We start from the raw sequence: 25,127 nt of genomic DNA, 5'->3' as shown, positions 1-25,127 counted from the left end.
TCGTCATTCCGATCCTGCGACCGAAAGGCGCTCTGGTATTTTCTCGATTTAGACAGGAAGCTCGTCAACTCAGAGGAACCGAGTACTCTCCACGATTCCAATAACCTGTCACTGCAATAGAAACACTTATTCGTGTTATTGATGCTAGTGGCAGATCATTTGGGAATAGAAATCGGGTTCGCGTTCTTTAGAATCAACCACACAAGCAGACGGTCGCAATGACGTCTCAACAAGTCCTCTTCTCCGAAACCATCGCCGCGATGAAAAAGGCACGCAAGCGGAAGGCATATGGTAAGATCTTCCATCGCTGACAATGGCCTTGGTTGTTAATGCATGAGCCTCGCAGATTCCGATTCCGACGAGGAGGTTCATTACCATGGAAACCGAGGTCATAAATTGATGAAGAGGGCTCGTTTTGTCCACGAAGGACAACTGGCGCCACCTTCCGGACCTGAAGTATACAAGGAGGTAAGCCTAATAGACTCCCTATACTTGGCGACCAGTTGAGAGTAATGCCTAATAAATCTCTATCCTACAGGTTGTCAATCATGCCGGTTACCAGAGAGCGATTATCAGCCGAAACCCCGTCCTTATCGACGACGAAGGTTATGAAATTGACAGTGACGATGACCAAGATTACATCCAAGACGTTACCGACACAGCAGCTGAATTCAACCCGTACGCGAACGTGCGACTCGAAAGTTCGTTTCCATCCTCAGTCCAATGCCTCCAAATTTACTAACCACGGTTACCCGCAGACATTCTTGCGCCTCTTACCTCAGTTACTGATCTCCCCACACATCCGACTCTATCGCGACCGTACACCAGTAAAACCCTGACAGATCTAGCGAAGCAGGGCTGTAATATCATGCAGAAAGAAAACGCCGCACTTTGGAAAGTTAAACACTTACAAACAAAGCTTGTTGGTGACCACATCTGGGCACCCTGCGAGCTTATGCTTGGTCCGAATGACATAGAATACTATCGTAATGATTACATGGACTATAATAGCCAGGCGCCAGGGTCTGTCAAGTCGGATGCCAATGCACTGTCGCCCGAAGATGCGCGAGCCAGAGCTAGCAAAAGTGCGAAGACAGCGGCGAAAGACGAGGTTCCCACAGGTGTTAACGAAAAAGCGCCAACTAATGGGGAACAGCCAGAGAATGGCGACACCACAATGGTCGATGCTGAGTTACCAGTTGACACAAATACCATGACACCAGAGTCTGAAGCGCGAAATAGGAAGGTTGTTAGTGGAGACAACGGACAAGACATTGTCCCCGGTAACAAGAGCTCGAAAACGGATTTGGTTGAGAACGGGCAAAGCGCGGCTACCGATAGTATCAATGGGGTCAAAAATCTGCATATCGCTGATCATGTTAACGGGTCAGCAACCAATAGCGTCGTAGCGTCTGCCAAACAAGGAGATGCCGAAAAGGCAGTCCAGGCCAGCAAAGGCGCTGAGCATGGGGATAGCCGTGCAGGCTCGGTGATGTCGGAATTTACAGATGAACCCCCTATACATCCTCTCTTTCTACCACCCCGATCGGCTCGCCCTGATCGAGACCTAGGAATTCCAGAAGCAGAAGCGGAGGATATGCGAAGGTTGCTACAATCGTATGTGCAGAAGCAGGAAGAGGTGTGTCGAGGAGCCAAGCGGCTATACGAAGGGCTCCTCCGAGCAGACCGGATGCGCAAGACAGTTCTGCAATGGGCCAAGTATGAAGCGCATGTCGGAGCCAATCGGGATATGTCGGATGGGGAGGACTGGTACGATAAGGAGGAATGGGGGCTGGAGGACGATCTCAAGAAAGGCCAAGATGAGGAGGAAGAGGATACGACCCAGACGACGAAGAAGACGAGGACACGGAGGTGATGATGGTCAGGGTCGGTTTGTTTGTGGGATTGTTAGTTATCGGATACCCGAGGAGACGGTTGGCCTATGTCCAGTTCTCAAATCAAATGAAAGAGCTCTGTTTCACCTATCCATTGTTCACCTACTCCGTGCTATGTGGTCTGTGGAGACCACCCCAGACTGTCAAGTCGTCTCAACTGTGATTTCAGAACCGGGAATATTGTAACAACCAGCCCAGAATTGCTTTGATTTGCATTATTTGGTGGCATGAGATCAGCGTCCATTCGTTGGCCGACTGTACGTACAGCAAGCTATTAGAAAAGCCACAATTGTGGCTTAATTGTGGCACGTGCATTCTGATGGTGTACGGCTAAGGTTGTAGAGAGGGGCTCTGTGTCTTCGAGGTAGTGGAAGGTTTCGCTGCTGGTCCCTGGAAGGAGGCATGTGAATGTGCTCACGGGAACGGTGACGAAAAAAAACTAACCTCTTGGCTCCAATTATTCGCAGAACCCCAATTAAGCTTCTCCAGCTTTCTCCAGGCCACGTTTATTAAATAGGCCTTATTAGCTTGATGGCTAACGTTACCGTTACCAACCAACTTTTTTATATCACCATATCGTCAATTGTTTTTCTACGTTCTGTAGTTTTGCGCTTCACTGTAACTGAGAGCTATGGCACCATTCGAAGCGCCCACGACCAAGCTGGTCGACCTCGGCCAGACAAGCTTGTTTAGTATGTCAAAGCGAGAGAGAATACGTAATTGCTGCAGACGACATATGCTAACAATAACAGTTTCCGCGGCATCCATTGCATTTAATCCACTATTTTGGAAGTAGGTTACATCTGCATCTTTCACGAACTTCGTATCTTGCAAAAATAATCCGCTCTAGATCATGATGTGGGGGCTAACATAGATCGCAGCATTGTAGCTCGACAAGGTCCGCCTACACAGTCCCCAAAGTTCCTATAGGACTCCCTATGGCAACTCCCCACCCCAGCCCACCTAGGCTGTTCTATGTAAATATCTCGGCATATGTTTTCATAGTTCTAATCATTGGAGTGCATAGAATACCACAATAAAGTACTTACCAGGCTCTTCGGCGGTCGTTCGCAAGTAGCATGCTACGGCTTGGCCTTCACGATCTTCACCCTTGGTCTTCTCCGCGACTTCCTTTACGAGCGCGCCTTGCACGAACAACCATCCTACCCACTTCTCGAGCTAGACGAAGTCAAATACGCCGGATATGCACTCATCGCAGTCGGCAACATCCTCGTGGTGACCTCAACCTGGGCTCTTGGCATCACTGGCACCTTCCTCGGAGACTACTTCGGCATCCTGATGGATGATATCGTGACAGGGTTCCCGTTCAGCGTCACGGACGCACCCATGTACAACGGCGCGACATGCAGCTTCCTCGGCGTCGCTCTTATGTACGGAAAGCCGGCCGGTATCCTGTTGACTGCCTGGGTCTTCTTCGTCTACCAGGTCGCTCTCAAGTACGAGAATCCATTTACGGCAGAGATATATGCCAAGAGAGAGAGGGAGCGCGCTGTTGCAGGAGGAGTCGAGGGCAAGAAGTTGCAATGATCGGCGAGCGGCTGCCCGGTTATGTATGTAGCGTTCCGGACGTACGCACAGTTCTCTCTACCTACCCACGCGCTCCACCGAGCCTGTTTTACATACAGAGCCTCGCCCGAAACCGGATGACGCGTGAACCGAGGGGAAAGGGAAATGTTGAAGATATATCGGACGTTTATAAGCATGTTGCATTGTGTTTATGTTTGCATTTGTGTGTACATTGTGTATGCTGTAGTATATGCCGTGTACGCGCAAGTGTATATGTGATGATCGGAGCATGAGGCCTGGAGGGATTCAGCAATTGCAACATCACCCAGGCGCTTGTTTGCATGACACATACAGTATCCATCTGCAATGCAAAGGAGTCAGGTAGAGAGGGGTATGTATCAGCTTCGTAAGCCAACGTGAATTGAGACAAATTATTTACAATCATCGACATCGAGGAAACAAAAAACGTGCCCAGACGACGCCAATGTTGGCTCCACGATCTTCAGGGCGGCCCCATGAGAGCATCAAAGCTTGTGTTTGTCTCCTTGTGAGATCAACGCAAGGAACCTGAACCAAGTGCCGCGACAGGGTTTGTCATCCATGCCTAAGGGCCTATCAATTTCCAGCCGCATTCTTTATGGCTAGGAATATTCAACTCTACATACTACCAAGCTACGTACAAACAGCTCTCTTTCTCTCTTTCAGATATCTTCATCTATCGTTCATCTCGTAGAATTTAGGGTAGGAGTGATCATGCACGCAGACAAAGACAAAGACGCAAACCCCAAAACGTGCATGGCATAATGAGCTGTGCTGCAAGAAAGAAGCCGAGTGAATATGTGGTTATGGTCGATATCTGCTAGGTATGTCTTGTATGTATGTCACCTAAACCCCCCGGCACTTCACTCCGTAACGATTTCAGAATCTGCGGTAGGGGTTCAACCGCGCACCCCGGGATGGTCTCGGGTTGAACATAACCGGCATCCTACCGTCGTACGGGAGAAAGCGTGATGCATCCGCTGCACAACATGTACCATAAGGGTTAGGTGGCATACAGACGACGTGCAGAAAACGCGCAGGAAACGCACAGAAAACATACAGAAGCCTGCAGCTTATCAGATCACCTCTGTTCGCAAAGTGTATGATCACACTATCACTTACTTTGTTTAGCAACTGTCTAAGCTAAATTCCGGGGTAAGGGTCCTTGAGTCTTCCTCTTAGTGGGGAACGGACCCTTGACGACTCTTGGTGACCCTTGGTGTCCCCTTACAAGCAACGCCAATTCGACCAATACCAAGCTAGAAACAAGTAAGAATCATTGACGAATCAATTAACAGAAACCAGCTCGTTCACTACCTTTTTGGACTCTCCTTCCGATACCATACGAACGTCTATAACAATTTCATATATTGATATTTTCTATTTAACTTCGGGAGGCGGACGTTCCTTTTTGCTTGGCTTCTCCTGAACAACAGAGAATCATTTCCCAGAAAAATTCTGCAGCAAGGGCAACGTACGATAATTTCTCGCGGCCCGGTTTTTTTTCTTTCCCGGCTCAGTGGCGCCGGTTCAAAACCATGAACCGAACATCGAGGACAGACGAGCCGTACCAAGGCGACGGACTCAACCAAAGCCCTAACTTTCTTTCAAACGACCTCTTCACGAACCGAGATCTTAATGGCATCAGCATCACCAGCCCCAGAACAACCAGAAGTCCTTCAACTAGGAGTATAGACGACTCAGACGACTCCGTGGCTGATATTTCATCCTCCATCGACGAGGACCCGGATGGCAAAAAACTTGAAACATCACAAGTAACTATTACTGAAGATGCTCCCCAGATGGATAACGACGACAACAGCTCGAGCAGATCGCCTAAGAGATCTCCCTTGGGTCGAATCACGCATACTATCATTACCTTCGGAAAGTTTGTAGGGCCTGGTTTTCTCGTGGCCGTTGCATATAGTAAGTAGATCTTTTTCAAGAGGTCCCAGCTGCTTCTCGTCAATCATCTCTTGGCTGACACCATTTTTATAGTCGACCCTGGCAATTATTCAACCGACATCAGCGCCGGCGCTGAAAATCAGTTTCGGTTGTTGTTCATTATTCTTATGAGCAACTTGTTTGCTATCTTCCTGCAATGCCTCTCTATCAAGCTGGGCACCGTCACCGGCATGAACTTGGCCGAGGCATGCCGCGCATTCTTACCTCGATGGATTAACTTTTTCTTGTATTTCTTGGCTGAAGCAGCCATCATCGCAACCGATATCGCTGAGGTGAGCCGTACAACCGTTGAAGTCTCTACTTGGCTTATGTGGTGGCTAACCAATAACAGGTCATCGGTACTGCCATTGGATTAAACCTGTTAATACCCAAACTACCCCTTGTTGCTGGCTGCGCCATATCGATCTTAGACGTAATGATTATTCTGTTTTTCTACAAACCCAACGGGGGAATGAACGGTCTTCGCATTTTCGAGTGGGGCGTCATGCTTCTCGTTTTTGCAGTCGTTATTTGTTTCTGCATTCAGCTGTCGCTCATACAAGGCAGCAGCGCCGGCGAAGTCTTACTAGGTTACATACCAAATGACTCTGTTACTAAGTCTGGAGGTCTGTTCCAGGCTTGTGGTATCTTAGGTGCTACGGTATGTCGATTTTTCAACCCCTATTTATCGATCTTACTTACCCCAATCCCCTCTCCCCTATCTATTCGGCAGCAATCTAGTGTCCCTATAAACTACCTACCCGGTTTCTTGAAAATAATATTTAATTCCACTGCTAACAAGAATATTAGGTGATGCCACACTCCCTATACCTAGGCTCCGGCATAGTGCAGAGCCGTCTTATGGACTACGACAGTAAACGCGGTCTCCTGCCACCTAGGCCCACATCTAGCAGCAACGACAGCAGCGACTCCAGCATAACAGAAGCGAAAACATACTACATCCCCAGCCTTAAAGCGATCCAGCACTCGCTAAAGTACTCCTACGCCGAAGTCGCCATCTCGCTCTTCACCTTCGCGCTGTTCGTCAACAGCGCGATCCTCATCGTCGCCGGCGCCAGCCTCTTCAACAACCCGGACGCGCTCGAGGCCGACATCTTCGGCATCCACGACTTGCTCTCCCAAAGCCTGAGCCCGGCAGCCGGAACCATCTTCGCGCTCGCGCTCCTGTTCTCGGGCGTATCAGCCGGCGTCGTGTGCACAATCTCCGGGCAGATGATCTGCGAGGGCGCGCTGCACTGGCGCATGAAGCCGTGGCTGCGCCGCCTCGTCACCCGCTCCATCTCCATCACGCCCTCCATCATCATCGCCGGCGCCGCCGGCCGCGAGAAGCTCAACGACGCGCTCAACGGCAGCCAGGTCGCGCTCAGCGTCGTGCTGCCGTTCGTTACCGCTCCTTTGATCTGGTTCACGTGCTTTAATAAGTACATGACGGTGCAGTCGGGCAACGCGCGGTACAAGACCGAGGGCAAGGACCCGTTCACGATGAACGGCGTCGCGCTGAATAATGATGCGAGCGGCCGCGAGCTCGGGCCTTCGGCGGGTAAGCCTGTGCAGATGGCTAACCCGTGGTATATTTCCGTGCTCGCGGGGCTTATTTGGCTTATTCTCGTCGTTATGAATGTGGCGAATTTGGTGTTGCTTGGTCTTGGTAACGACTAGATGTCGTGTTACGGATGACTATGTGCCATTCTACGGGCCTGATGATTAGGTTACGCCGAGCGAATCGAATCAAACCGGAGATGGCGACTTATTTCCATTTCGCGCCCCCTTTTTCCATGCCATTTTGGGGGGCGTATGAGTATTACGAATACCCCATTTATGATATTTTCATTTTAGACCGAGGACTTTTAGAACTTACCTGTCATTACTGTTTTACGCAAGACCGACATGATGGGATCACGACACATTTACATTGCATCTGGCTAGCGAATCAAAATTATGGAAGGAAAGGGAGAGAGTAGTGTACTGTACCTCGGAGGACTCTACATACATCTCACATATTAGCATACCGGTACAAATGCATCATACATATATACAGACATCGTATATATAAATAAAAGCATACGACATTTCAAATAACTTTTTGCGTATCAATATTAGCTCTTGCTGTGACGCCATAACTTTGATGCATTTTAGTCCTTGTCCAGATTTAAAGGATCAATGGTAGGATAGGTAAGTAACTTTGTTAGACTATTTTGAGGCGTTATACATAAAAGAGCTTCACCCCTTAGCATGAGTATGTCGGTAGAAGGCAATAGAAAGAGAAAGAAAACCCACGAAGATAACTCCAATGCTATGCTGTCTATATACTACTATATACATGTTTGTACGGACATGTATGTATCCATCTAATCCTACATATTTCCAACCCCATCCAAAAGTTACAAATTTTCTATGCCACTTCCCCCAGGTTTTCATGTTACATCCTCTCAGAAATTAATATTATAGGGAGATTAAATGATATATAGCCAGACATTGTATGGTGAGAGAAGAAAAATGTTTAAAAAATAGTAATTTTCTCAGAAAAGGTCTCGGGTATCAGCATGGAACGAATGGACGCTCTAAGCACAACTCCAACCATAACTCATCATGGAAAATTGCGAAGGGGGGTTGTAGCCACTAGGCCACAGGATCTTCTTTTGTTGTTGTTAACAGGCATACATGAAAGATACTTATAAGTCCTGACGCCTTGGTATGCTCCATGTCTGCCTGGAGCTGTCGTGTACCTAGTCGTCCGAGAGGCATGTAGCCGTATACAGTGATTATGCCTAGTGGTACATCATGCTAGGCATAACGAACAACTGAAGATACTGAGGCCCTTGTCGAGTTTACCGCCACGATCAGTACAAGCTTTCAACGCTAGGGTTCAAGATTTAGGGCAATGTCCTCGTGACGGGACGGTGGAAAAGCCTACCACATGACGATGTAGTCACCATACTAGACAATGAACTCAATGGCGCCATGGTTATGGTGTTGAAAATAGCTAACCGGTCTTTGAGTTTTCCTCGATTAGAAAAAAAAAAAAGTAAAGTGTAGTCCTTAGGACACTGTATGTACTATGTGACCACAAATCCCCTAAACAACATACTTGTACATGAATGCACCGAAACATTGAGGAAAACATTCAAGAAGCATGGTCAATGTTGAATAATATAATTGTATAGAGCTGTAAGTAAGCATTGTATATTATAATGAGAAAATCTATTATCTAGACAAATAGTAGATATCGAGTTTTAGGAGAACATTCAGGGGCTTAAGTAGTTGTCTTTATATATGCTCCCATCTCTTGTCTAGGTATCTGCATCATATAAATTCAAGTACATGCGTATCCTAGCCTGAATGAGCCTCTATCCACCAGACGTATGTTGAGTGTTACAGAGTTGAAGTGTAGTAGCCACCGTGCTAGTTTTGCGGCTCACCTGTAGCAATGACCCCAACCGTAAATAACTAATTAGCTCTATCATAACACCACAAATAGGTATTCAGAAGGTTATAATTCCCGTCATGAGACATCGTAAATATGTCTTTTAGGTTTCCTACCTCGTTATGGTCACAATGGTGCCGATGGTAACGCCACTCTTCAACAAGCCTTCGTCTTAACTCAATTTACTACCTGCCCAAATAGCTGTCGACAACTAGATTAACTATCAACTGTGTACTGAAGTTTTTTACCTGGCGTATTGACCAAAGCTTATCCTATGTCTAGTGTACGGGGAATGAGTCGAAACATAAACTTCAATGTAAACGCCACAGAAAGTATACAGCCATCACAATCACTCCTGTCTCCGATGCCCATTATTCCAACCTATAAATACCGGCCCTCCCCCTTACCAGATTCTCAGATCACTGTTCACATCTACAAACACCTCACTCACACTTGAAGCTTCGCTCAACAAGTCCAGTTCATACAATTCAAAACCAAATAACGCTACCATCTTCTAGACAACACAAGGCAGCAAATACACAAGCTACCTCACTCAATACTATAGCATACTATCACACGTTACAGTGGAGCAGCTCTACCAAGCTCTTTACAATACGTTTCAACCCACTGCTGTGCTTAACATAGCACACGAGACATCTCCTACTTCTCATACCCCTTTCTTACAAAGTTCGACATATCTCTACACAACATTCACCATGTCGTTCAGTGTTACTCCCCGAGGACGTGGTCGTACCGTCTACACGAATCGTGTATATGAAATCGACTTAACACCAATTCCCTGCAAGCTGAAGGAACTCTGCCGCCGCACTGCCGCAGGCCGGGTTCAAAAGCCAGCCCACAGTCAATGGCCTGGATTTGTATCAAGTCTATATAAAGACTCAAGGGACCTCACAAGTTACTTACGCGCGGGATTCTCAGACTATATGGCAAGAAGATACCAACACCTACCTCTTGGTGCTTGCATAGGATGGCTCAGAGATCCTATCACGAAACAGGAAAAGCTGTACATCAAAGACCACTTCTCAGGGGCCATCCGGCCCAAGCGAATGACGGATGACATGTGGAACGCCATGCCCCGAGATCAACTCGCAAGACGCCAGGAAGAATGGCTAGAAGCCAATCCGCCCGAACCAGACTCAGATATCGAGGGTGACGATGACGACGACACTGACGACGACACTGACGACGACACTGACGACGACACTGACGACGACACTGATAATAACGTTGACAATACCCTTGGCAATAACGTTGATGATAAAGAGCCAACCCCCAACAACTCACCGGTCAGCGAGGAAGATGAAGATCCCGAAGATGGCGATAATTCTGCTGCCTCACCTAGCGACTCCAGTGATCACAGCGACCGTGATGATCAAGGCGATTCTGGTGACGATAGCGATCACAGCGATGGCGGGGACGACAACAACAACTACGACGGCGACGATGAAGAGTATAGTAGCGATTCCGGCTATTCCAGTGACTCTAGCGATCAAAGCGACGAGAACAGTGGAAGCAAGGAAACACGCCAAGACACAAACAGTCGCAAAAACAACAACCAGGTCGAACATGACCCAGCGTTCTATGATCTAGAGAGACCGCCCATAGACCCGGTGACCATACGGTTACGGGATCTCAAAGCAGAGTTCGACAAAAATGAAGTCGAGCGCCGGCGGCGCGAACGGGCGGAGAATCGAGCTGCTTGCATGCGATGGCGGATACATCGAAGATAAATACGGTCGAGAACAAACAAACAACATAGGCTACTCGAAGCCGGACTCGAGACGACGAACACCATACTGTCTTTTGGAGTCAAGTGGAATGTTTACAACTGGATGTTTATTATTTACCAACCGGGTGGCAATATATGCCAAGGAGGAAAAGCGAAGGAGTTTGAATTTGGATTTGGATTTTGGATTTTGGACTTTGGATTCGAATGTGGAATTATGCTCTGCTATGGCGCTAGCAGTGAACCTTCCAATGGAAGATGGAAGATGGAAGGAACGGAACGGGACTATGGTTCAAACCTTAGTGACTCGAAACTTTGTTTTGACAACATAAAACAAGAACAGACAAAACAGGGAAGGAAAGGCGGAAGCAGGAGGGAGACTGCCGGTTGGTTAGAAACGGGGGATATGAAGAGTTATGTTTCAGGGTTACACAATTTCTACCAGCGATGAACTTCGTTGCACCCCATGAGATAAGATACCTTCTCTTGGGTCTCTGCAATAGTTCCAAATAAAATACCAGTTGCCTACTACACTGGGAGTTAAACACACTCAATGCTTTTTTGTGACTGTGATATATTTATGTCAAGTAGTACGTTAGAAAATCATGAAACTCAAGCCTCGTAGACAGCTAACCCAACAGATCGGTTCAACACAGATCGCCAGATTTAGCCTATTTACTAGCTCAAGCCAAGCTCTTCAAGTTTCTGTTTCTAAGTAGTCGGACTTTCAGAAACGCCCCTTGAGTACATACATATCTGTTGGCCATAACCCCTTCGGGCGTACCAAAGTGGATATGCCGCGGCTATATAAAATGGTGCCTGACCATCTAGCCTAATCTTTTGTTGAGTTACGTATATCAAGCTTGGTATTCTTGAAGATTTCTGCCGCTTTGGGACATACCGAGCTAATAGTGCTTCTGGTACGAAAGGGTCCGGGGTTTTCAGAAAGTGCAATGGGAATGCGATGAGAAAGCGGCTTGCGGTTATATGCGCTACGGTAGACTACCTGGGTAAGCAAGAATATATGTTGGTTGTGAAACCATTGATAATCTTACGGATGAGCACGTGGCTTAAATAATTTTCAGCTTCATCTGATATAAATGTGACCGGTTAAAAATAGAAGCAATAGAAGTTACGGCAGCCGGCTTACCCAAAATTGATAAACGAAGGATGTCTAAGTTGGGTTAGCCCTGCCTGATGCACGGACTGACCTCCAGGATTTTTCGGATATGCTGCTCTTGGATCTGAACCTGTGGACCTGTGGAGATATGTATAAGCAGATATGCACATGCATACCTACGTACATATGTATATGCCCGGTTTCTAGATAGCCTAGGTCCACCAAAGTGTTCTACGAGGTTCTTTATATCCTCTTATGGACCTACGATGGAAAGTGACACATACCCGCGGCCCCGTGGAAAGCTCGGGAAGCTTGGCTATTGTAGTTTTACATGCATAGTAGGTAGTATTCAACACCATATACAGAGAACTGCAAGTTTCAAGTGGCATGTTTCCTCAGAAAAAGGATCGTCAAGTACGGGGACGCGGATTCGTCAATTAGAGTCGCAATGTCATCCTCGACGTGAATTCTGGTTGGCTCCTATTTTATGTAGTATTTATGTGAGGTTATCGACTTGTGAACATAAGCTGCTTAGAAGATGCGAAATGGAAGATGTCATTTTCTATTTGCATGAGGTAAGACTTCTACGATAGGAAATTGTCCTGTCACATCTCAGGAGAGAAAAGATAGGCGGTCGCGGCTGTCCGGGGCCCGGTACGCGGAGGCCCCACAATAAATACCGGAATAGAAATGTAAGAGTCGATCTCCCGACCGCAAGGAGTCCACAATTGGCCGGCGTTGAGGTTGGCTGCGACGGCAGAAAACACAACATCTAGACCAAAATCGAACATCGTGAACTCCTTGGGGGAGGCCGATCGGAGTATCATATTCCATCATGTGGACGTAAAAATTATGGGTAAATAATTTTATTGACTGGGGGTGGTAAATGCCTCACGATAAGCTAGTGAGCGGTGGGAAGGCCGGAATGAGGTCCGGAAGAACTAGTAGTTTGAGGGAAACAAGGGAGGAAGGGGAAGTGAAAAAGGGAGGTAGGAAGGGGGATGGGGAAAGGGAGGAAGGGGAGAAGGGGAAGACGCGCACGTTTTTTTTTCGTTGCGACGAAGTGCGGGATGCGGGTTGCGGGCTTGAGAGAGTGAGAAGGAATGCAGATTGCATAAAAAAGTCGTTGACGTATAAGAATATGTACGACAAGCCAAATATACGTGGCTTATAAGTCCACTTTATGTATGGATAGGTCGCGTCCGAACACGACCGAACACGACGGGGGATTATAACTCGTCACGCGGGACAAACTATCGTGAGGTGGTCCCTCGTGTAAAAGATAGATCGTCGATTGTTGGCCTTGGAGGTTGGGTCTTACTAGGTCTCGAAGATGGCAAAGTTGCTTGACCGCATCGGTTTTACTCAGGGGCGGCGTCGGAGGCGAGAGGCGACCCCCATTATTAGGCGCTTAAGCAGGGAATGCATAATGGTCACCTGGGCAGCTGTGCGTAAGATAAAGGTTGATGGGTCAAGATGGGTTAGATGAGAATGGTTAGCCTGTGCTGCCTGTTAGTTTGAAAACGTTTCGTAGGTTTCGACGAGTAATGAGCGCTGTAGGATTCTGATTCACATGGAAAAAAGAAATGAGAAGTGAGGGGCAGAGAAAGGAACCAAGAAGGGACAAGAGTTTAGGAAATGGATAGCAAATTTCCTATGCCCGCAAATGCCCCTTCCAAAAAAGCCCTAGACAGCCTAGCAAGCCTAGGTACTTTTTCTCATGTGCACATGTGCCCCCTCGCCCCCATCTAGGATGGATTGGGCTAATGGGAGCTTTCCCCTTTTGTCGAAATACCTAGTAGTTCCACCAATACACCTTCCCGAGTCATGGGAGATTGGCTTGGAAAGTGGAGACATTAGAACATTATGATTTTTTTTTTTTTGGCTCTTTGCGCAGGATCTCCGGTAAGGCCTAGGCTCAAACAGAAGGAGGAAGCCGCAGAGAGGCAGAGAGACTGGAGCCAGATTAACGACGAGCCGGGTGGGCGTTTGCCGGTATCTTGCCGATTTATTTGTAAAACAACCTGAACAACTAAGAACGCCCAATAGATTCCCCGCAATCACCTCCACTTTCAACCTTGCAACTTTGCAACCTTGCAACCTTGAAGCTCCTCTCCACTCCCCACGAGTCTGCGAGACTCCCGACCTTTCCACCCATACCATTTGCATACCATTTGCATACCGAACCTTACATGGGATTGTCAAGTCAGTACCTGAAGAGTGGTAATGCCCCATAACTCCATACTGCTCCAGAGACACGGCGCGGCGGCTCCTATACCCCCCCTGTACCTAAGCTGTCTGGCCTGCAGTGTCGCATTTGCATTAGCTATTTCTCAATTCGCATGCTAAAGGTTGAGATCGGTACAATTGGGTACAATTTTGGCTGTTTGGCTTACAATTGGAATACGTAAGTGCGACATTGTGCGATTTGTGATTTGTGCGCGATCTGCTTGTACTTACCAAGATGATTTCGCACTCCTTCACTGCCACCACCAGTACCACGGCCATTATCTCCTCTCTTACAAGAACCATCTATTATTCCTATTTCTCCTCTTCCTCCTCTCTCTCCTCCTTCTCCTCATCCAAATTATTTTTCTCCTCGCTCTTCCCCTTCTCCCTCCCTCGTACGATAACTAGCCTGAACCATCCTCGATTTTCCGCGCTCTTTCATCCCACACGTCCCTCCCATCCCGCTTTGTCGCAACTTGAACTACCCGTTATCAGACGGATTCCTTTCGCAGCCTACTTCTCGGCCTCCTTTCAGCCGAACACTCAACACCACCTCGATCCCTATTGCTAGGATACGGCTAAAGTGTCTCCTGACGACCTTCAATTCTCATCAAAACATATTCCATCATCCACCGGAATAGTTTCTATACTTGCGCCTCACAATAACCAGCACGCAATGGGCTCTTTAGGAGATCACTTTGACACTAACGGCGTCACCAACGGCGTCAACGGCCTCCACATCACCAACGGAGTCAACGGTGTTAACGGCGCTGGTCACAGCAGCCAACCCTTTAATGGCCGATTATGGACGGCTAATGGCCGAACCAACGGACATACCAATGGCTATTCCAACGGTCGCACCAATGGACACACCAACGGTTACACCAACGGCCATACCAACGGTACCAATGGATACCACGGCGAAGAATGGTTCATTGGCAGCATAGACCAGGGTACCACGTCATCGCGATTCTTAATATTTAACCGCGAAATGGATCCTGTAGCCAGTCATCAGATCGAATTTGAGAATTATTATCCAGAGTCCGGGTATGTAATCGATGTCCCGTTCTGGTGATGATTGACGTCACACCCCTTCCTATTACATCACACCGACGATCAGCTGACACTGTAATCGCGATCCAGATGGCATGAACACGATGCCCTCGAATTGCTCGAATCTGTCGAGATTTGTATCGAGAAAGCTGTTGCACAATTTACTTCCAAAGGGTATTCCAAATCCCAAATTAAGGGTGTAGGTATCACCAATCAACGAGAAACCGTCGTATGCTGGGATTCAACCACCGGCAAACCGCTATGCAATGCTGTAGTATGGCCCGACACTCGAACGAAGGACATCGTCCGAGACTTGAAGAACTACCCAGGCGCCCACGCCATTCCTGAGATTTGCGGTCTGCCCTTGAGCACGTATCCTTCGAGTGTGAAACTCGTCTGGCTCTTGCAGAACGACATAAATGTGCGACAAGCCTACGAGGATGGGCGTCTCTCATTCGGCACCGTAGATAGCTGGCTGATCTATTGTCTCAATGGCAAGGACAGAAACGTCCATGTCACCGACACTACAAACGCCAGTAGGACCATGTTCATGAACTTGCACACTGCGCAATATGATGACAGGCTGCTCTCCTTCTTCGGTATCGACCGGAATAAGGTCGCATTACCCAAGATCGTGCCTTCGTCGGACTCCGAGGCCTTCGGGAGCATTGCCAACGGTGTCTTAGCCGGAGTGAAAATCGCCGGCTGCTTAGGTGATCAGTCTAGTGCTCTGGTCGGTCAATGCGGATTCAAACCTGGCCAGGCGAAGAACACATACGGTACCGGATGCTTCCTCTTATACAACGTTGGCACCAGACCAGTCCTCTCCAAGTATGGCTTGCTAGCAACCGTAGCCTACGACTTCGGCAAGGGCGAGAAACCAGTCTACGCCTTGGAGGGAAGTATAGCTGTGGGCGGCGCCGGTGTTAAGTTTTTGATGAATAATCTAGGATTCATTAGAGACTCTACCAAAGTCGGTGAATTGGCGGAAAGCGTCCACGACAATGGAGGCGTGGTATTTGTCACCGCATTCAGCGGTCTGTTCGCACCCTATTGGATTGACGACGCCAAGGGTACTCTCTGTAAGTTCTTACCGATGTATATTCAATTCGCCTAGGCGAGCTCGTGACTAATTGGTGATAGTTGGTATTACGCAACACACACAAAGAGGACACATCGCCCGCGCGACTCTCGAAGCGACTTGCTTCCAGACGCGCGCCATCTTAGAAGCCATGGAGAAAGACTCGGGTCACAGGCTGCACTCTCTCGCGGTAGATGGAGGCATGTCAAACTCGGACCTGACGATGCAGACGCAGGCCGACATCAGCGGCATCCGCGTAGAGCGCCCCGCGATGCGTGAGACGACCGCTCTCGGCGCTGCCATTGCCGCCGGGCTCGCATTGGAGGGCTGCTGGTCTAGCTTTGCGGAGCTACGGGAGCTCACAGACAAGAAGGCCGGCCGAAGGGTTTTCAAACCTCAGATCGAGCGTAAGAAGGCCCAACGCATGTACCAACACTGGGAACGTGCCGTTGATATGAGCCGCGGTTGGGTCCGCGACGACCTCGAATATCAGGCCGAGGAGCACTCAAGGCCTGATATTTTGAGGAAGCCGACTTTGTAAGAAAGTCAAGCAAAGTCGAGAAGAAACAGAACAGGAGTTCTACATTTCCTAATTGTGGATAGTGGGCGCCTCTCGTTTTAATAATTATAAGCACGCTGCGACTGCGACCGAGGTGGTGTGGTGGGATGTGACGGTCGCGGAGTGGAAGCAGCATGAAAGTGGATGACTGTGGATCTCGGACGTATTAACACGCCGTTCATTGGATGTTTCAAGCGCTTCTTCGGCGCAATGACCGCTATTTCACCTTGAGGCCGCATTACGGTACCAAGGTTAATGATTAGATACGGTTTTCGATTTGGGGAAGGGAGATGGCAGATCCAACTTCTGCCCGCACATGACCATAGAGGTCGGTATACTCAGATGAGGTGCCTTACATCAGGTACATTGCGTACCGGGCATACATACCTAACATACGTACATACATTCACATGTAATGTATGTAAGAACAGGAAGGTTAGGTAGTATAATGACACGGGAGACCAGGAAAGGATGGTCTGGTGGAATGGGATGTGAGGCTCGAAACCGTACTTTTAGTAATGTTAGTCCTACATACCTTACCTTATCCTAGGTATATAATAAAACTGTTAAACGATGTATATCTATCATGTCCACTCGTCTATGCCTACCTACCTATTGCTAATATTCTTTAGCCCCCATCGCCGGATGTTGCCGCACACCTTTTTGCAAGGTAGGTACATACGCACCCATGTACGTGTATGGTGTGTATGATACGATGATACGATACACACCTACGGAACACACATCCGAATGCGCAACCCGATTGGTGAGGTTTTGGTTATTGTTCGGTTTTTTTATCTTTAGATTCACCTTCACCATCCATGTATGCATGCATGCATGTATGCTCAGATCGGTATAGGTAGGTTATGGTTTAGGTAGGTATTCAGTTAGGGTTAGCACAAGGTACGTGGTAGATCAACATATGTAGGTAGCTAGGTAGGTAGGTATACAGATGGATCCCATATGTACGACTAGTTGCATAGTACCTGTATCTTCACCGCCGGGCTGGAAAGACTGATCGAGATGGCACGCATCGCAGGTCGCCGACGGTGGAGGGTTCGTTATACCTCGGCAGCCGTGTCTCTGCGTGCCGATTCGGTCTACCGAGACGGAGGTTGGCGATATGGCCCCCGTTTCGTCTTGCAGTATGGATCTGTGGAGGCAGGCTTCGCTGGAGATGGGGAAGTCAAGGTGTGTTGTCAACGCTTGATAGTCGTTGCTGTACATAGTTGAGTTAACTCAGTGCCGGTTACGGACATCTAGCCGTCGACGAGCGTGGTTGACCTAAACTCTCTTCAATCATTTTGCGTAGTTCGATCACGTACAACTATGGTCATGACGGAGCACCCTTGTTGAACTTATCATACGCATCAACGTCGACAGCACGTTTTGAGGTTATTTCCTTGAATCGTTTTTGCCTAAGTAACTAGTTACCTAGACACCTCGAGATATTATCAGAATTGGTTGATCCCCTATTGCTAAAAAGGGTAAAGCAGCCCATCTCGTAATCTCCTTCCGACCTATGTTGCATAGCATTCGTTCGCTAAGCCAACCGAAGCATATACTAACGAGACTCGCAATTATACCATCACCGTAAAGTCGTGCTTGCACCATCATGCTTTTTTTCATTTTCAGGGAGCCCCCAATGCTGACCTCATTCACGTCATCTACCCTTTTGCAGGCAACCTTTCGTCTTTTGTTGTATATAATAAGCCCCATTATTATTAGGACAGATGGATGCTCAATCTAGAGTCGACCACTTGGAATGGCAGGGAATTGGGTATCATGAACGAGAAGACTCGTCGCCACGTCAAGTGGGATTAAATTTAGACAAGGACGATTTATCGCCCTATGCTTAAATCCACTAGATCATGCCAAAAACCCCCGATAAGAATGACGGTCGTCTATCATGACATGCTGACCAGAACGCCTCCCTATTTGGATATGGAATCGAAGTGTTGAGAAGAGATGTTGCCCCTAGGTAGAGGGCGGAATTGCCGGCGTATTATGAAATCGTAATGAAAAAGGTTCCAGGATATACACGAAGAATTGTCGAAAATCAAAAGGGGCCGACTTGAAGCACGCAGAGTGCTTGAATCCATTACATAATAATGGCAGGAACATCAACATTTGCCTTGATGCTCTTGTGGGGGAGGACGCTACCGCCATTGACGTAGATCTCGTCGCCAATGGTAACGTCGTCACCGAGAACTGTCACGTTCTCAAGACGAGCCCACTTGCCAACGGTGCTGTTCCAGCCAACAATCGTGCTCTTGATCCAAGCATGGTCCTTGACCTTGGATCCGGGGAGAAGTGTGCATCTTTGTAGACGTACACCATCGCCAATGACAACGTTCTTACCAATGACGACATTGGGGCCAATACGGCAGTTCTTGCCAATCTTGGCAGTCTCGTCAACCATGACATTGCCACCGTAGACGTAGCTCTCTGACGGCGAAGCAAGCAGGGGCGACTTCTTCTTGGACAAGGATGAGAGATATAGACAGGTACCAGTCAAGAAGTCCTTGGGTTGACCGACATCCATCCAGAAACCCTCCAGGTCGAAAGAGTGCAGTTGACCATCGCGAACGATTGCTGGGAAAGTTTCCTGCTCGATAGACGTAGGTCGGTTCTTCTCAATGCGCTGGAGCACCGAGACATTCAGCATGTAGAGACCGGCATTAATACGGTTGCCAACGAATTCAACAGGCTTCTCCACGAATCGGTCAATTCGTGAGGGGTGGTTTGGCTTGTGTACAATGACACCATATTTGGAGGGTTCTTCCACCTTGGTAACAACAATCGTACCCTCCTCGCCGTGGGCCTTGTGGAAATCAGCAAGTTGCTGGAAAGGGAATTCGCAGGTGACATCGGAGTTTAGAACGAAGAAAGGCGAGTCGTCCTTAGCGAGGATCTCTTCTGCCAGCTTGAGAGGGCCAGCTGTGCCAAGAGGTTCATTCTCTAGAGAGAAATGAATCTTAACACCAAGAGAAGCTTCATGCTGTACGGGCGAAATATCGTTAGCGGAGGAGAAACGGGATGGTTGCAGGTTTTGGTTTGTTTCGGCTACGCACCTCTTTCAACACTCTCTCCATGATCTCCGGGCGGTAGTTGACAGCAAGGACCACGTCAGTAACACCGACAGCAGCCAGAGCCTCGATCTGGTGGAGAATCATAGGCTTGTTCGCGAACTCGACCAAAGGCTTAGGCATAGTCAAGGTCTAGAAAATAGCAATCAGCCTCCGAATTCAAGTCTAAGACATTCTACACTATAACAACAAGTTGGAGCACGTACCAGAGGCCGCAAACGCGTGCCAAAGCCGCCGACGAGAATTATGGCTGTAGAAAGAAAAGAAAGTCAGCCAATCACATCCTATCCATGTAATAGAGGGGTTTCCTAGATAGACCATACCCTTCATATTGACGATGAGTGATTAGAAAAGGGTGTTGTATAGTAATTGTCGCGAAGCGAAGGTGAATGTGCAAATTGCGCTTCTATAGAGTGTCGTTGTAGTCAAAGAAACGAACGACGATGGTCCGACTACGAGAGGGAAATTCGTATGGAGGGACGAGAGTCGGTGTGGTGGCAGTGTAGCAGACGCAGATGCAAGATGCAGATGATTAGCTCAGCTTGATGTTTGCCAAGTTGAACAAAAGTCAATATGGTCAATGTGATCTGGATGCACAAGAATGACTGAGTGACTGGAAGTTAGTTAAATCTCAAAATGGAAAGAGATCAACTGATGCTAGAACGGGCGTCTTTGAGAGGACACCTAAGCTTTTCTTTGACGATGTCGCGAAAGTTCAAGGAATAAAAGATTGAAGACTGTTGGGTTTACGAATGCCCCCTTATTCTTATTATTTTTAGCAGTTAGCACTAGTTAGGCTGTCTCGCCAGTAAATGCTTGAAATTAGCGTAACCCCCCTTCTGCAGCCCTTCTGGGATCCCTGACCTTATTGAGGTAAGTTTACCACCTGATTTCCAGCTCAGGCAATGATGCACGGGCCACAATGCCACTTTCAGCCACAACAGTGTGGCAGTTGCGCTACACAATATCCTATTACAGAAACCAATCATAACCAATCACGCTCCTTCTCACCCCACGCGGTACGAAACAATAAAATTGATTGAACTGAGTTTTATTATGCGTCGTCGACTAATCTTATTCATATTGCTATTGCTACCTATGGCTTAATATATACCTCAATATATTCAGACGTTACACAGGTAGGAATAGGCGAGTGCCTTCCAACTTCCTTTCGATGTGTCAAAGCATACTAGGTAGGTAAGTTTAGTATCGCACCGCAAACCTAACTTAAATCCTTAGCCGTTCACCGTTCACCGTTCGCCATCCGCCCACTTACATCACCCACTTACATAAGTTATTCTCGTATTGAAATGTTAATGACCGGATTAAGTGGGAAACCGGTGGCATTGCCTTATGCGACATTATAATAAATACGAGTTTAAACATCGCCTCTGTCAATATCAATACTCTTTAAGAATGACATGACGTCCAACTTAGATTGAACCACCATCTAGAATTCCAAGATTCCGATTCCGATTATTCGCGGAGGTCGATGCACGCAATTACTCGCGAACCTCGGGTCGTTGGTCTCTTTTTACCTCTTCTCACTATGTACGTGATAAGACGAAAGGATCCAGCTTCCGACTTGGTACAGGATCACCGGAGGGATTATGTGCCACATTCAACAGATCCACGGTGGATTCCAATTGCCTACAATTGCCTATATATAAGCAAGTAGGCTGTTGATAGCGAGGGGTTAATTGAGGATGGTTAGGATGGTTAGGATGGTTACCTACACACAACTAACTAACCAACTGATATGCAGCGCCGTCACCGTCCCATGTTAGCAGATGTTGTGTTACGACCTGCAGGTTCGCTGTACCTGTCACAGGAACAAGGAAACGCACGTCCACCCGCCCTCCCGCCGAGGCACCCAGCAAGCACACCGTGATCTGGGACAGCACTCGGGGAAATAAAAAGTTGGGGACGATGATCCGTGGGGTGGTCGAGTAGTGGCATTCTTTTTTTAGATAAAACTCCGTAAGAACCTCACTCTAAGATGGTAGAGCTTCGCGTTCGAGTCAAAGTTGACGTATACTACATGACGATTCTGTGTTTCATCGTGGTTCGAGCATCATTCGAGTACGTTTCTTATACCACACATATCACAGTAAAACACATCTCATAAGCCAAGTAACAATACCAATCTCTTGGGTTTCACACATCGGACGCACATCAAGCACACATCACGGGCAGATGCATCGGAAAAGACCAGCGGTTAGCTATGAAACGGGAAAAATTCGTGCGACCATGAGGAATTAATCGTCATGTCGTGAACGTCGTAGGTTCGATTCTTCGTGAATATCATCATAATCGTGAGCGTGGTCATCATCTATCTAAGCAAAGCCGTAAGATCGTGAGAAAATTTTATGAATCTCCAAAAAAAAGAGATGAAGAAATCAGGAAAAAGAGAAAGAGAAATCAGGAAAAAAGCCTCCCAATCCTCGAGCGCTGGTCGTAAAACCAAAGCAGTCTCGCCCAAAGCAAAATGCCATCTTTTCTCCCTTAAAGTTTTTGTTTCCTTCGCGCTGAAAAATTTTCCTCCCGTGTTTCTTCCCTTCTCTACTCGTTTTCCAACCCCTTTTTCCATCCCAACTCTAGATTCGGTCGATTCGTTTTTTCCCCTCGTCGTCCGATAGATAGAGGAAACAGATAAAATGCCAAGCAGGACTCGCCCAAAATATCTCCAAAGAAAGTTGCAAAAATGGCCAAAAAAGGGGGAGAAGGTGGGAACCGCCATATTGCTCTCTAATTTTGGCCGCCCGCGCGTAGTCCTAGGGCATTCAGAAGAAGTCTATCTCGAGATAACCAAATTGTCCATCGGAGCCAGGCCATCCAGTCAAGTCGGGGAAGGCTCTGAAAGCCGTGATTATCACAAGGGTTGGGAAAATGGTATAACCCCCCTAAAAGGCGGGTTTTCGCTAAACAGCAGAGTTGCCTCCAATAGAATCCGTTTTCCCTCCGAACCGGCCTGGTTCTGTAAATCTCCCCATGGGCCGAGGGAAAAAAAGGGGTTCCGTCAAGTCTTTTTTAGGTGAATCAGAAAAAAATAAAAAGGAGAAATAAAAACGTATCAAAAAAACGGACTAAAGCCTCTCCCAGGAATATCTCATGGCGGGAAATAAAATCGTCAGTATTAGGTTTTGTTCGGCGTGGGTTTTCATAACGGTCGTTTCAGTTTCATTCGTCAGGTCGTAAAAATCGTAGATGTATGCAAACTTTTGTCTCTTCCTCCTTTCTCGTCAAGGGGGATTTTCAATGCTGTGTGAATGGGGGTATTCCGCGGAATATGCCTGAGGATAAGCTGTGAAGCTTCACCACGTGTATATATATCAATCTTAGACGCCTCTCTGTCTCTTCGCTTTGTAATCCATTGGTTGAAAATTAGCCGATGGGGTCTCGTATCTGGGCCGCAGTTCCATCGGAAAGCGGCAATCAAAAATTTTTGGATTTTTTTGTTTCGTTTTTTTTCCTTTCGTTGGTCCCTCACTCGAAGGATGCGGTCGAGCTGCTGCTCGAGTGGTGCCCAGACCTGTGGCGGCTCTCCTTCTGGCCGTGGCCGTGGCCGGACGAGGCATGGCGGGATTTCTTGCGCCTGGTGGACTCATTGGCTGGGAGACCCTGGACAATCCCGTTGCGCGCGAGCATGCCTCCGTTGACAGAAAAATTCCGGCACACCATGAACGCCCTCATGGCTGCGTTCTCCTGGGCGAGGTGATCCGATTCGTACGCCAGGTCCGTCTGGTACTCGCGCCCGTTTACCAGGACAAGGCACGTGTAGCCACTGGGATCTCTGTAACACTCGTACGAAGGGTCTCGCCACCCACGACGCCGGCACAGGCCTATCGGATGCTATGTTAGCTTGCTGATCCTGGAACCCCCGAAACCCCCTTATTCGATGCCAACGAAGCCCGCCCGCGTGTGTATATGCAGCCCTAATGACGCGATAGAGATCGAGCCCGAAAAATGCGCATGCATGACGGCCCCGGACGATCGCGAAGCAAAGCACTACCCCCCAAGATCGAACGTGTCAGGCACACCCGCACACACCCGCACCACTGCACCACCGCACTCACATACAACCCATCCTATATCATACATCCCGTCCGTACGTGCCAGGAACGTGGCGTTTAGAACAGCAAAGCAAAAAGAAGAAGGGGGTACTAGCTAGCAAGGTAGTTCGAAGGTGTTCCTGCGGCATCGAAGATTTCGACGCAGGGGGTTGTCCACGTGTGAGACGAACTCTTCGCTGTCCAGGCCCCACAACGGCGCGCGCGTCATCGTGGGGTTATTGGAGACGACAATTCGCCTTGGGCGTATGTTGAAAAAACAGGACAACAAGAATATAATAAACGGCAATGGTACTCTGAACTAAAATAAAATAAAAAATAAAATAAAATAAAAAGGTAAGCGAGCAGGAAAAAACTTACTCTCGAGATACTGCATGTAGAATCCTCCCATATTGCTGACGGGCAAGCAAAGCGAAAGCACGCAGCGCAACTTCAGTGGCAACTCAGTGGCCCCGGAAACTCGCAAAGAAAAATTCCAAGCAGGGTGGTATTTTTCTCTCAAAACATAGAAACACCCCCACCAACACAAGGGAAGAATCGGTCGGGTGGTATGTACGAAATCCCCGGAGATTGAGAGATAGAAGGAGCGTAAGCAAGGCGGCAGCGGCAGCGGCAGCGGCAGCAGTAACAGCAGCAGAACACGGGACGAGATTCCGGGGAGGGGAGGAGAAAGGCCGTTTGCGAGTATATGCAGTCAAGCCCAACTGTACGAGGGAATTATTAGATGGTCAAGACGGTAGGGCAGCACTGAGAAAGGTTCGGTTCGTTGATGAGTTTTCTGTACTACAAGACCGAGGTGTGGTTGTGGTGGTGTTTTGAGAAGGGGGAGGTTAGGCTACGTATTTCGGGGCTGCGGTGCAGAGAGACGAGCCATCGACGGCGAGACATGTGTGCTTTATTGCAGAATTGGACTTGTTAGTGCGGGGCAGGGATCTGTAAAGACGCAATTAAACAGACAAGGCCGAAGGGGCAATGGGACGGAAGGGAACCAGGTCGATAGACGCAGGTGAAGATGCGGCTCTTGAAGAGTGTGACCCCATCTTGCTGTGCTGGCGCATGTCGTTGCCAGTTGATAAACCTTCGAGAGACTAGGCAACTCCACCGCAACACATGGGGTATGCATTCCCTTAGACGATCATCTCTGATAAGTCTGGCCGTACTCCTTTTGGCAGAATGTGGTACCGCCGTCTCCGTGAGTATTTTTCTCCATAACCCTGTCCGACAATGGGACCCAGCTGGGTAAAAGAGAATGATGTATATGCAGAGGTAGGCATATTTGGAGTGGCGAAATGAAACTGGAACCAGTCGTCTGCGGCCAATCCACGACCC

The 25,127-nt window shown here is 48.1% G+C and overlaps 7 protein-coding genes across 7 annotated transcripts; 5 read left to right on the top strand and 2 right to left on the bottom strand.

The window, feature by feature from the left end:
* Positions 1 to 3: 3 nt before the first annotated feature.
* Positions 4 to 2,286, top strand: F4807DRAFT_35008 (RXT2-like protein). Its single transcript, XM_047995453.1, has 4 exons — positions 4 to 291; positions 347 to 468; positions 539 to 701; positions 759 to 2,286. The coding sequence occupies exons 1-4, from the start codon at positions 219 to 221 to the stop codon at positions 1,874 to 1,876; spliced, it is 1,476 nt and encodes a 491-aa protein (XP_047855851.1). The 5' UTR covers positions 4 to 218; the 3' UTR covers positions 1,877 to 2,286.
* Position 2,287: 1 nt separating this feature from the next.
* F4807DRAFT_34965 (phospholipid methyltransferase) lies at positions 2,288 to 3,526 on the top strand. Its single transcript, XM_047995449.1, has 4 exons — positions 2,288 to 2,587; positions 2,648 to 2,687; positions 2,777 to 2,793; positions 2,923 to 3,526. The coding sequence occupies exons 1-4, from the start codon at positions 2,527 to 2,529 to the stop codon at positions 3,441 to 3,443; spliced, it is 639 nt and encodes a 212-aa protein (XP_047855850.1). The 5' UTR covers positions 2,288 to 2,526; the 3' UTR covers positions 3,444 to 3,526.
* A 1,473-nt stretch (positions 3,527 to 4,999) lies between these two features.
* Positions 5,000 to 7,085, top strand: F4807DRAFT_458904 (natural resistance-associated macrophage protein; the record flags this gene model as incomplete). Its single annotated transcript, XM_048001281.1, has 4 exons — positions 5,000 to 5,387; positions 5,460 to 5,698; positions 5,758 to 6,066; positions 6,216 to 7,085. The coding sequence occupies 4 exons, from the start codon at positions 5,000 to 5,002 to the stop codon at positions 7,083 to 7,085; spliced, it is 1,806 nt and encodes a 601-aa protein (XP_047855849.1).
* A 2,481-nt stretch (positions 7,086 to 9,566) lies between these two features.
* On the top strand, positions 9,567 to 10,601 carry F4807DRAFT_458903 (uncharacterized protein; the record flags this gene model as incomplete). The annotated part of the gene is made up of 1 exon (XM_048001280.1): positions 9,567 to 10,601. One exon carries the CDS (start codon positions 9,567 to 9,569, stop codon positions 10,599 to 10,601), a length of 1,035 nt encoding a protein of 344 aa, XP_047855848.1.
* Positions 10,602 to 14,287: 3,686 nt separating this feature from the next.
* On the top strand, positions 14,288 to 16,660 carry F4807DRAFT_34035 (glycerol kinase). The gene is made up of 3 exons (XM_047995367.1): positions 14,288 to 14,993; positions 15,090 to 16,081; positions 16,143 to 16,660. The coding sequence occupies exons 1-3, from the start codon at positions 14,623 to 14,625 to the stop codon at positions 16,619 to 16,621; spliced, it is 1,842 nt and encodes a 613-aa protein (XP_047855847.1). The 5' UTR covers positions 14,288 to 14,622; the 3' UTR covers positions 16,622 to 16,660.
* A 2,080-nt stretch (positions 16,661 to 18,740) lies between these two features.
* On the bottom strand, positions 18,741 to 20,058 carry F4807DRAFT_450992 (mannose-1-phosphate guanylyltransferase; the record flags this gene model as incomplete). Its single annotated transcript, XM_048000190.1, has 4 exons — positions 18,741 to 19,640; positions 19,714 to 19,860; positions 19,935 to 19,978; positions 20,052 to 20,058. The coding sequence occupies 4 exons, from the start codon at positions 20,056 to 20,058 to the stop codon at positions 18,741 to 18,743; spliced, it is 1,098 nt and encodes a 365-aa protein (XP_047855846.1).
* Positions 20,059 to 22,886: 2,828 nt separating this feature from the next.
* Positions 22,887 to 24,542, bottom strand: F4807DRAFT_33953 (uncharacterized protein). Its single transcript, XM_047995360.1, has 2 exons — positions 24,159 to 24,542; positions 22,887 to 23,570 (listed from the first exon to the last, which is right to left on the bottom strand). The coding sequence occupies exons 1-2, from the start codon at positions 24,187 to 24,189 to the stop codon at positions 23,215 to 23,217; spliced, it is 387 nt and encodes a 128-aa protein (XP_047855845.1). The 5' UTR covers positions 24,190 to 24,542; the 3' UTR covers positions 22,887 to 23,214.
* Positions 24,543 to 25,127: the final 585 nt, after the last annotated feature.

Source organism: Annulohypoxylon truncatum (assembly GCF_022578515.1).
Source record: "Annulohypoxylon truncatum strain CBS 140777 unplaced genomic scaffold F4807scaffold_10, whole genome shotgun sequence".
Lineage (NCBI taxonomy): Eukaryota > Fungi > Ascomycota > Sordariomycetes > Xylariales > Hypoxylaceae > Annulohypoxylon > Annulohypoxylon truncatum.
Note: the sequence above shows the minus strand (reverse complement) of the source record. Positions and strands in the feature narration are given on the sequence as shown.

Coding starts and splice junctions, on each gene's coding strand:
- F4807DRAFT_34035 (XM_047995367.1), top strand. CDS start 14,623: ATGGGCTCTTTAGGAGATCACTTTGACACTAACGGCGTCACCAACGGC. Junction 14,994..15,089: donor AATTATTATCCAGAGTCCGG/GTATGTAATCGA, acceptor ATCGCGATCCAG/ATGGCATGAACACGATGCCC. Junction 16,082..16,142: donor CGACGCCAAGGGTACTCTCT/GTAAGTTCTTAC, acceptor AATTGGTGATAG/TTGGTATTACGCAACACACA.
- F4807DRAFT_33953 (XM_047995360.1), bottom strand. CDS start 24,189: ATGGGAGGATTCTACATGCAGTATCTCGAGA. Junction 23,571..24,158: donor CTACATGCAGTATCTCGAGA/GTAAGTTTTTTC, acceptor AGCATCCGATAG/GCCTGTGCCGGCGTCGTGGG.
- F4807DRAFT_34965 (XM_047995449.1), top strand. CDS start 2,527: ATGGCACCATTCGAAGCGCCCACGACCAAGCTGGTCGACCTCGGCCAG. Junction 2,588..2,647: donor CGGCCAGACAAGCTTGTTTA/GTATGTCAAAGC, acceptor TAACAATAACAG/TTTCCGCGGCATCCATTGCA.
- F4807DRAFT_35008 (XM_047995453.1), top strand. CDS start 219: ATGACGTCTCAACAAGTCCTCTTCTCCGAAACCATCGCCGCGATGAAA. Junction 292..346: donor ACGCAAGCGGAAGGCATATG/GTAAGATCTTCC, acceptor TGAGCCTCGCAG/ATTCCGATTCCGACGAGGAG. Junction 702..758: donor CGCGAACGTGCGACTCGAAA/GTTCGTTTCCAT, acceptor GGTTACCCGCAG/ACATTCTTGCGCCTCTTACC.